This window comes from Panthera uncia, chromosome X (genome assembly GCF_023721935.1).
Source record: "Panthera uncia isolate 11264 chromosome X, Puncia_PCG_1.0, whole genome shotgun sequence".
NCBI classification, from domain to species: domain Eukaryota; kingdom Metazoa; phylum Chordata; class Mammalia; order Carnivora; family Felidae; genus Panthera; species Panthera uncia.
In genome coordinates this window covers 35152786-35163630 of record NC_064817.1, presented here as the reverse complement: position 1 = coordinate 35163630, position 10845 = coordinate 35152786, and the positions used below count along the sequence as shown (strand labels likewise).

General features: G+C 44.6%; 1 protein-coding gene across 8 annotated transcripts in view; it reads left to right on the top strand.

Moving 5' to 3' along the window:
• Positions 1-3353: 3353 nt before the first annotated feature.
• Positions 3354-10845, top strand: part of CASK (calcium/calmodulin dependent serine protein kinase) — a 353026-nt gene continuing 345534 nt past the window's right edge. For all 8 annotated transcript variants that reach the window (XM_049643727.1, XM_049643725.1, XM_049643728.1 and 5 more), the window contains exon 1: positions 3354-3645. In XM_049643727.1, coding sequence (XP_049499684.1) covers positions 3587-3645 — 59 coding nt within the window. In that variant the 5' untranslated portion in view covers positions 3354-3586. The remainder of the gene's footprint in view (positions 3646-10845) is intronic.

Here is a 10845-nt window from a genome sequence, read left to right as displayed (position 1 = left end):
AGCTTGGGGCCTGCTTCAGGTTCTGTGTCTCCCTCTCTCTCTGCCCCTCCCTCGCTCATGCTCTGTCTCTCTCTCTTCCAAAAATAAATAAACATTAAAAAAATTTTAAAAATCTGAACACAAGCTAATAGATATATGTAGTTACTTTAACATTTTCTTTGTGAAAACTAAACCAAAACAGGTTATGGACACCTGACCATTTATACTTGCACTTATTTGTTGCAAGAGTATTAGATTTTTGTAAGAAGCCCAGAGAAGAATTAACTTCATTTAAAAGCTTCGGTCATTTTAGTTGTAGAAGTAGAGACGAGCCACCTCTAGTCACAATGCATGCTACAAGTTCTGAGGGATGTGTATTGCAGAGAACTTCTGTATGACTAAATATCGCACCGGGAGCTGGGAGAGCTAGATTCGGATGAGATGCTCAGTGAAATATGTGACCATGGACATATGTTTGTCTCTGCATTTTTCTCATCTGTTGTACCATTTGTAGGATACTTTATGTGAAAGTAACAGGAAACTCAACTCAAAATGGTTTGAACAATAAGGGAATTCATTGCCTTATGTGACCAGAAAGTGTAGAGAGTTGGCTAAACAAGAGATTGATAATGTCACTGAGGACATCTCCACCTTGTCGCTCCCCAATTCCACCTTCATCTTGGGTCTGACTACCCTGATGGGTACAAGATGTCTGATGGCAAAAGTTCAAAGCCAATGTAGGGGTCGGGGCAGTGGGGTGGGGATAAAGAGAGTGTTTTGAGATCATAAGGGAAAAGTCCTGAGCTTTGTGCTGATTGGAAGACCTTGAACCTCTCAAGGTCAGTGACCACGGAATGCAAGAGCTGATTAAGATAGGTCCATCATTGTGGCAAGAGGGTTGCATTTATTAGTTTAATGAATCTCCAGGTGAGGTGGTTACAATCCCATATCAAACCCAGAGCTGCTACCTCACGGTGGAGGAGTGGAATGGCTTCCGAGAGAGCAACCATCACATCCCCCACATCTGTAAATGACTGATTTGGACTGGCTGATGTCTAAGGCTCTTTTCAGATCTACGCTGGCTGTGATTCCATATGCAGGGTGTAACCCTGTCTCTATAATTGTCTTTTTTATTTAACTCCACTTTCTTTTCTTTTTTATTATTTTAGAGAGAGAGAGAGAGATACAGAAAGAGAGAGAGAGCCTTAAGCAGGCTCCATGCTCAGTGCAGAGCCTGACACGGGGCTTGATCCCACTATCCTGGGATCATGACCTGAGCTGAAACCAAGAGTCAGATGCTCAAGTGACTGAGCCACCCAGGTGCCCCAAGCACTGTCTTTTATTTTATAACTGTCCTTTTCTACCTCTGAGTATTGACCCCTATGGAAGATAACGAGCCCCAAAATGAAGGTGATAAGTCTTGGCATAACTCAGACTTGGGCTGGGAAGAGGAAGTGAAGCCAGCAACGTGACTTGTGAGGGTCACTGGGCACTTCAGGGCAGAATGGAGTGATGGCCTTATTCATTTGACACCAAGTGCACATGCCAACTTAGGGTGACAGTGACTTGAAACTGCTGGACCCTCAATAGAAGCAATGTTTCTCAGGCTCTAAGGCTCCCTTGTCTAGAGAATGCACAAGCTTTTTGGGAAAGAGGGAAGACCTTCTCATACAATTATATTTTTCCTCTGATTTGCATTTTAAAAAGTGTTTAGTACTCAAATCCTTAGCACTGGCAAATTTCTCAGTCTCTTGAGGGAGTGGTCAAGGGTCTGCACAAAATGTTTCTGAAGTGAAAATAGGCTGTCTCCACCCCCCCCCCACTTTGATAAACACTATCTTTTTTTTTTCTTTTTTTTTTTTTTTATTACTGCACCGAGAATTTTACCGGACGATTTCTAGAAGCTGACTTATATGAACTAATTGGGCACTTCTGCTGTGCAGAGGAACAAAGACTTTTTTTATTGGTCCTTAACTGAGGCATATACCTGTCTGATGGCGTTGGCTCATTCTGCACATGCTCAGTTGAACAGAAATCTTCATATTGAATACAACCTAGCACAGCGGCAACACCCAGAACCTCATTCCCTGGCTGACCCTGTGCATCCACTCCCTCTAGTTGCATTTTTATCCTGACATGTCTAACATTTATAGGAAGTACAGGGAGCAGGGTAGGCACTGAAAGCTTCGGGGTAGGGGTAGGCGATGAAAAAGAGGCTTAAAGTCTCTGTCCCTGCCTTCCTGACCTCTCTCTAGGCTGTCTCTACGGAGGGCAAGCGCTGGACAGATATTCGTTGAGTTTGGGACAGAATGCGGAGAGGCTGTCTCTACGAATTGTTCCTCATTGGTGCACACGTTCCTGGATAGTTTTTGTTTAGTCCTTTTCTTGTAGGTGGACGACTCTCCTTCCCCAGTCCTCATTTTCATTAAGGAATGTACAGTGGCACTAAAAGCATCCGCCGCCCATCAGGGTCTGGAATGACAGCCTCTCCACCTCTCTTCTTGTTTTTCCCATTCATTAGGAACCTTTCCCAGCGTCTTTCCCCAGCAAAAACCGGGAAAGGCTTCCTGCGGTTACAAAAGAAGAGAGGGGAGCGGCCAGGGTTCGAGGCTCTCGCCGCGGAGAGCCAAGAACGTGCGTTCGGTCGTGGACCTTTTGTCCCTGGTCCCCTTCCGCTGCTCGGTCGCGGAGGGGACGACCCCACAGACCCCCGCCTAAGCAGCTGGCGCCCGCGCGCCCCTCGGCCCGACCCCCCGCCCCTTCTAGATCCCCGACGCCCGCCCGTTCGCCGTGACGTGACCCGTGGCGCGCGCATGCGCCGCTCAGCCCCGTTCCCGGTCCCTCGGCCACCGCCTCCCGACGGGCTGGAGTGGGCGGGGCCTGTGGTTCTGGAAGCCGCGCGGCCGTAGGGGGAGGAGGGCGTGTGTGCGCGAGGCGGGTGCGCGGGGCTCGCGAGCTGGTCGGCGGCTGGGGCGGAGGAGGAGGAGCTGAAGGCGGTGGCCGGGGCTCCCGCCCGCACAGACAGCCAGTCCCGCGAAGCCCCCTCCCACTCTCAGGCGGGCGGCGGCGGCGGCGGGAGGAGGAGAAGGAGGAGGGAGCGTCTCTGCCGCCGCCTCCTGGTCCCCAGCGCCGATCTGCCGCCGCCACCTCCCTCCGCGGCGATCCTCCCTCCATGGTCCTGCCGCGGCCCCCCCTGTAGCCCGAGCTGCCCCGCGCCTCGCCGGAGCCAGCCTCGGCAGAGGGAGCGGTCGCGGCCTCGCGGCCCGCGCGGGCTGACGGGCGGAGAGCGCGGCGCCGCGCGGTCCCCGAAGATCCACACGCCGGGCAGCGCGGCCCGAGCAGCGCGAGGAGCAGCGGGCGGGCGGGCGGCGCCGGGCCCGGGCCGCCCTCGCTCCCGCGCCCCGGCCCCGCCGCCCGCGCCGGGGCGGTCGCCCGCAGAGGAAGGCGCCGCAGTCTCCGGGCCTCGCAGCCCCACTCGAGCGTCCTCAGCACCGAGGGCTCGCGGGTCCTGAGGGGAGGAGAGCCAGGGGCCGGGCACTGAGCTCTTTGGCGCCCCCACCCCCGTTTTCGGAGCCCTCCACGCTGCGGCCGCTGTCCCCTCCGGACCATGGCCGACGACGACGTGCTGTTCGAGGATGTGTACGAGCTGTGCGAGGTGATCGGCAAGTGAGTCGCTACGCGAGGGAGCGGGAGTGTGGAAAAATGCATTTCAGTGATGCCCGGGTCCTCCCGCACCGGCACCCGCTCCGGGCCTGCCCCCTGCCCTCCTCCCCTCCGCCTCCCTCGTCCTCCTCACCCGGGCGTATTTATAGACGTGTACCTGGACCTCCTGCCGGGCGGGGGTCCCGGGGGTTCTCAGCCAGCCGTAGAAGTCACCGAGCCGAGGTCGGCCACCCCACGAAGCGTGCAGCCGGCCGAAATCCGCTGTCTGCATTTTATCTGACGGTTGCACAGGGACGTGGCAGCCCCGATTTTATAGTTGCTTCCTGGGAACAGTTGGGGTTATTGTTACCTTGCGTGTACCACAGACCATTAAGGAAAAGAGCAGCTTGCATTTCCTTTGCTTGCATGGACCGATAGAGAGAGAACGTCCAGGGTTTTTAATTGTGGGGTGTGTGTCTATTGTGCAGGATATTAGATAGATGTCTTTGTGTTCACCCCATGCCCGGATTGGACAGGGTCATTTTCAGACGGGGTGCGTTCAGTTTCAGCAAATTCCTTACCCGGTGTAGGCCAGCGTGGAAAGAGTTGGGGGGTATCCGAATTTTTAATGCCTCGTTATGCAATGACTGTTAAATCAGTGTTCGAGGCTTCCCTCGACTGTTGTTGGGATGGTGGTGGTTCGTGTGGCAGAGCCGTCTGCTTTGAGTCACCGGGCTGGTCTAGAATATAGAACTGACAGTCCAAATGCTCATCCTTTCATCTGTGTTGTATAATTACACTAGGGAAAAGCAGGGAATCAGATTAATCACAGTGCTGATTGAGAATTAAATCTGCAGTTCCTCATCTAATTGTCCATTCCTTAAATCTGTTTTGAATAGTTTCCTTTTCATTCTTGTCAAACAGTATTCCAAGTGCACAATCCTGCTAATTTGTTTGTGAGGCAAAGGCTGGCGATCTGAAGTTGATTTCCTAGTTCAGCGTGTATTCTGTGCCTTTAGAAGTTGAGATCAGATTTAAGAGCAATTTTTGCTCCTTTATGAAGGATTGCTGGGTAGCTACCGTTGAAATATTTTACCTCTTTTTGGAAGCGGTGCTTTATTGTTTATTTTAAGGTCCGCAGTTGGGAAATGAAACCAAGACCTTAGAGCAGTTGACTGTATCCCTTTTAAGTTGTCTGCAGTACTGGATTTCAATTTGTTTAAGTGCTGATAACTCATTTTTTTTTCTTCTATGTTGAGGTATTACAGTGTTGCCTCACATGGTGAAATTATGGGTAGAGCTGGCTACACACTTTCCTCAGACCCAATTGGTACAAGGACATGTTACTCCTTGCCCCTATTGTTACATGACCAGCCTGTCTACTAGAAGAAGGATATCCAAATGCGCCCTGGTAAAGTGTTTGTGGAAGTGCTCGAGAGCAGCGCTGTCCAAAAGATATATAATGCAAGGCACATATGTAATTTTATAGGCAAAAATTTTGCATATGTAAATTTTGCAATAGCCGCATTAAAAAAATTAAAAGCAAATAGGTGCAGTCGGTTTTAATAAAATATTTTATTTAAGCCAGTAGACCCAAAACTGTTAGCACTTCAACACGTATTCAGTGTAGAAATTATTTATGAGATATTTTACATCCTTTCTTTCTTTTGTGCTCAGTCTTTGGAATCCAGTGTGTATTTTACACTAACAACACATCTCAGCTCTGACACTAAGCTAAATTTTCATCGGAAATGCTTGATCTGTATTAGATTTCATGACATTTGCATTTGCAAAAGTAGATTCACACACCCAAGTTTTCTCAAACATATCTAAAAGTTTTCTAATAACCTAATCGATATCTCTTTCTAAATTTAAATTGTAATTAATTAAAATTAAATAAAATTCAAAATTCAGTTTCTCAGTTGGACTAGCTACATTTCAGGTGCTCCATAGGCGTATGTGGATAGCACCGTTCCATAGAGACAAATACGTTAAAAAAAAAAAAAAATCTCCTTGGTTGCTTCATTCTTAGCACCCAGGTGAGGTAAATTAGGTGTTTCCCAAAAGCTCCCAAACGACCGTGTGGGTGAGTGATATTTGTTGTGTCTTAGTTACATTTGCTTTAAATGAGCCAGCAAAGTCATAATTGGAATATGTGAAATTAAAATGTTAATTATATTGTGATGACGGAATGTAACCGTCATTGGATCAATGTTAGTAACCAGTTCTGATTCCTTAAGGTCTGGAAGACTGATGATGTGATCTCTTTAGGTATCAAAAAGAAGTGGTCAGCATCACGGCACAATCAGTATTCTGCTGGCTTATAACTGATAGAATGTTTTCAGGAAACACCTCTGGTAGAACTAAATTCATCTTTTCTGTTGCTTCAGAACTGCATAAGGAGGGAGAGCAAGCTAATTCTGAGGTGATAGGCACGCTGTGGCTACCTTAACGATTGTGAACGTGAAATCTCATTCATAGCCTACAAAATTGGACTTGGTCAGTGCCATTTATAATATGCCATTTCGTGAGATAATGAATTCAAGGTAGCCTTCATGGTAAAGAATGTAATGATAATGTTCCTCACCCTGTGTAAAGGTTGAAGGTTTCTCCGGTAAATTGTCTCAGCATATATTGATCTGGAAATTGAAATTCACTTGAGATTTTCTTGCAGGGACCTTGACAGCATACATTTTAACTTAGAATTTGTTCAACTCCAGATTTACACAGAAAGGTCTTGAAGCTGTTCACTTGTAGTGGAAGCCTTTTTGTTGATTTCTATCCAGGTTCTCTAGAATTGTGATTTTCTTTTATCCCAAATTAGTATCACGAATTGTTTTTGACCTTAGGTCTTAATAGGTTTAAATTTCCACTGAGATACTTTAAAATGGATTTCAATTTTCAAGATGAATTGAGCACCCACTCACTCCCCTACCTCACTTCTTATCCACTCACTCACTCATCCACTGTCTTGGAGGGAATCATGTGCCTGATTCATTATGAATATTGGGAGGATGGCATATCGTATTTTAAAAAATTAAACTCTTTCCCCTTGTGTTTCTTGTTTTTGAAAGTCTTACAAAAGCTCCTTCGAATGCCTATTGTTTCCATAACATTTTCCTGTGTAACATCTTTCAAGTGACTAAAACAAATCGCATCACCAATGATGGGACCTTATCATAGCCCCAAAACTTCTTGTCTTAGTAAGATATAGCAATTAGTGGAAAAGAAAGGTTTTTACGCTAATGCAGGAAGTTGGCTAATTTTTATGTCATGATTATTCACTGCATCTTTTGCAAATGTAGAGTTTTAGAGATAAGTGTACAATCAGTAATATTCCGTGAAGGAAATTTTAAGAAGATTCATCCAGATTAAAACACACAAATACCTACCTTCATGGTACAGCAGTTTCTGTGAAAGAGAATAGCAAAATGCACACCGTTTTCACCTTGTGGAGGGTGAATATTTACCCTCATTTTTTAGGGTTCTTAGTAACCTGTAACTTCTGACTTTCCTGCTTCGGTAGGACACATACTAAAATTGAAATGATGCAGCGTGACCCCCTGCTCAGGGATGACATGGAAGTTTGTGAAGCATGCTGAATTTGCTTGTACCTTGAGAACACTTATATTTAATTACAGTTTCTTATTTATGAGTCTCTCTACCTAGTTAACAAGGAACTTCTTGAAGGCAGGGAACATATATATCTTTCTCCATTACTTAACACAGTGCCTGCAATGTAACAGTTGCTCATTGACTATGGAATGAGTTGACTAGTTTTAATAAAATCTCATTAAAAGGCAAAAAGCATGTTTATCAACCTCAGAGCAATTATTGTCCCAAAAGGCTGTATTCGTTTAAAGCAGTGGATCTCCACCTGGCTGCATATTAGAATCACCAGGGGAGCTTTTAAAAAAGATCAATGCCAGAGCCCTGTGTCAGAGCAATAAAATCAGAATCTCTGGGGGTGGGTGCTGGACATTGGTATTTTTTGGGAGCTCTCTAAGTGATTCTGATATGCAGTTACGATTGAGTCATTGGTTTAAAACTTAGGTTATGTATGTAATATTTTGGGACTGGCTTTTCAGAGGCTTACAGTTTTTGAAAAGTAGAATATTTTTTGGGGAGGTATTGAAGCCAAGAGACCCAAATATGAGTTTTATCTTCTCTATGCTGTGTTTCTGAGCCTTGTTGTGTAAGAATTTTGTTTCAGCCTGTGTTTGGCTTTGATTTCTTGGGTCTTTTAAGATTCGCATTGATTTATGATGCTCATCTGTGTAATGCTAACACAGTGACTGATGTTTGGAACAACCCGGAATGGGGATTGCTTCAATAGCAGTTGATGATGGCTGTCCACTAGAGTGACTTAGTTTAATATTAAGAGATTTATCAGTTTAGTACAGATTGTGTTTGCACATATACTCTATTAAAAGAGTATGGTTATGTTGCTTATATAGTTTAAATTCCATACTTGACATCCCAGTAACACTGTTTACCAGAGAATTGAGTTAAATGCAGCCTTTATGTAAATGCTGGGTTAATAATTTGTAAGGTATATAATTTAACACGAAGAAAAACTCAGCTTTAGTATTTTTAGTTATTACTATGGCTTTCGCATATATTGATTGGCCCACTGATAATGGTTTCCAGTACCCACAAAGGGGAACATTACAATATGTTGGAACATCTTTCTGGGAAATTTTATCTAGTCATTATAGGCAAATTAGTTTTTAATGTTTGGGAAAGTGTGAGCCTGAAGAAACCAGGAATTTTCCAGAAATGAGTAGATGTTTCATGAAAGAAGGGGTTGATCCGAGTGACAATCACATGAGGTATAAGAAACACAGTCGCCAGCTAGCCTGCTGGTGGCCCAGAAAGAGTCAAGCCAAGGGGGTTTAACCGGAGTTCCATGGAAGAAAAACCTGTTAAACACGGTGGTGGATTCCTGCACATGGCAGACCTTTTTGGGAGTAGGTAAGCAGCGTTGATTTCTGATGATGGAGTTTGCTTCTGGGACCATTTTAGAGGGAACTGAGCTACTCATTGGCTTTTCTGTGTGTGAACAACTTTCTCAGAGTCTCCTCATGTTCACTTTTTACAGACTGTCTTAGGACTTGGAGTTTCTGAAGTGTCACTTGCACATTGTCTGTATAAATACTTCCCTGTGTCTCCCTTACCTTCCACGACTCTGACATGCTTCTGTGTCCTTGACATGAACAGCTCACTCCTCCCTCCATTTTCACCTTGGATCTGCAATGGTTTCACCGGACAAACTGTCTCTCTAATGTGCCCTTAAATTGTGTTCCTGGATATTTCTTTTAAATTGAAAATTCTTTTACCATCTCCAGTTGTAGCTCTGACCAATAAATAAAAGAAGCAAGTATGCCTTACTTTCTGAGATTGTTCTTGAGTTACTGCATTTTTGCAGATGTTTTCACATTTTAAATTTGCCAGAAGCGCCGTTTAAAAGAACTTTGACATAAGCTTGTTTCAAAGTAAAAACAAAAAAAATTTTTTATACCCCTCATGCTTACTTCATGAGGGGTATTGACATTTATTTCTTCTAATGTTAGGCATTTTACATATATTATCTCCTCTGATTATACCTGTTTTACAGAAAACACTGAGATTCAGAGAGGGGTAACTTGCCCCAGATCACATGCAATTCCAACTGGTTCTAAAGTCCATGCATTTCATGTGGCATTCTGCTGCTGATTCCAGTTGTGAAAAATGCTGCATTGGGTTTCTTTCAAGGAAGGCCCAGGCCTTCATTTTCAGACTTTATTTATGGCAGATTTTAAAAATTTATTTTATTTTTTAAAGTTTATTTATTTTTAGAGAGAGAGGGAGGGAGGGGTGGAGAGAAAGGGGAGACAGAGAATCCCAAGCAGGCTCCACACTGTCAGCACAGAGCCTAACGCGGGGTTCAAACTCACAAACCCTGAGATCATGATGTGAGCCAAAATCAAGAGTTGGATGCTCAACCGATGGAGCCACCCAGGCACTCCTATTTATGGCAGATTTTAATCGTTCAACTTTCTAGTTATATTTCTTATCTCTTTATTAGAGGTTCCATACTGCCATTCATTGTTTTATCTATTTTTACTTTTTGTCTTTCTCTTTAACGCAATATTGGTGTTTGTCACCAAACTGATAAGTGTACACATTCTTTAGAAATGGAAATACAGAATCTTGCCCATCCATCCAAAATATAATTTGTTTTGGAACTTCCTCTACCCCTTTTACTCTTCCAAGTTTTTCCTTTCAATTGCCTTGTGCCAACAACCAGAATAGTTGGTTAAGTCCTCCTCTAACTTGCCACACCAGAAGTAATGAGGTTTCAGAGATAGGTGTTTGTTGGGAGTGAGGGTGGGGTGGTTACCACGGGGTGGTTATTCCTATATCCTGTGCTAAAAGTCCTGAGATCAGTTCTCACGGACTCTGAAAAACATATACTGAACCGCAGCTGCTGGGTTGTCAGTGTCTAGTCAAGTGACTGAGTTACCGCTGCACAGCAGGTACCTGACCCCGGCCAACAAGCCGAGGGGGTGTGCAGCTCGGGCATTTTTGGTTTTATGTTTTAGTTGCAACTGACAGTGCAGATTCTAAAACCACCACCCATGGCTCTGAATTCATGCTACAGGGTTCAAGGTGCTAGGACCTGCTCTCTTTTCTTTCTCTCCAGGGGCCACCCAGTGTCTTGGTATCTGCTCTTTCAACTGAGTAAAATGTAATTACCCTGATGGCCATTATGATATTATGGTATGATTGGTCATAGAGCCCCAAGTCAGTACAGGGAGAATCTCTCTGTCTTTCTATACCAGGAGGATTTAGTGTCCGAAGCCAGTTTGACTTAATGGAAGTTAATATGTATTTGCAATGTTGAGATGTAATAATTTTCTATTACTTTCTCTTTATAAAGTAACTAGTCTTATAAAATAGATTATAAAATTAATTTTAAAATATAGACTGTACAAAGGTAAATAAGCCTCTCTCCATCCACTCTCCCACCATCCATAGCCCCATTCTCCAGAGGTAACCATTGTCCAGTTCTTGTACATCTTTCTGGAAGGTTTTGTTTAAAAAACTGAATCGGATGGGGCACCTGGGTGGCTCAGTCAGTTAATCTTGCGACTCTTTGGTTTCAGCTCAGATCATGATTTCACAGTTTGTGAGTTCAAGCCGTGCATTGGTGCGGGGCCTCCTTAGGATTCTCTCTCTCCT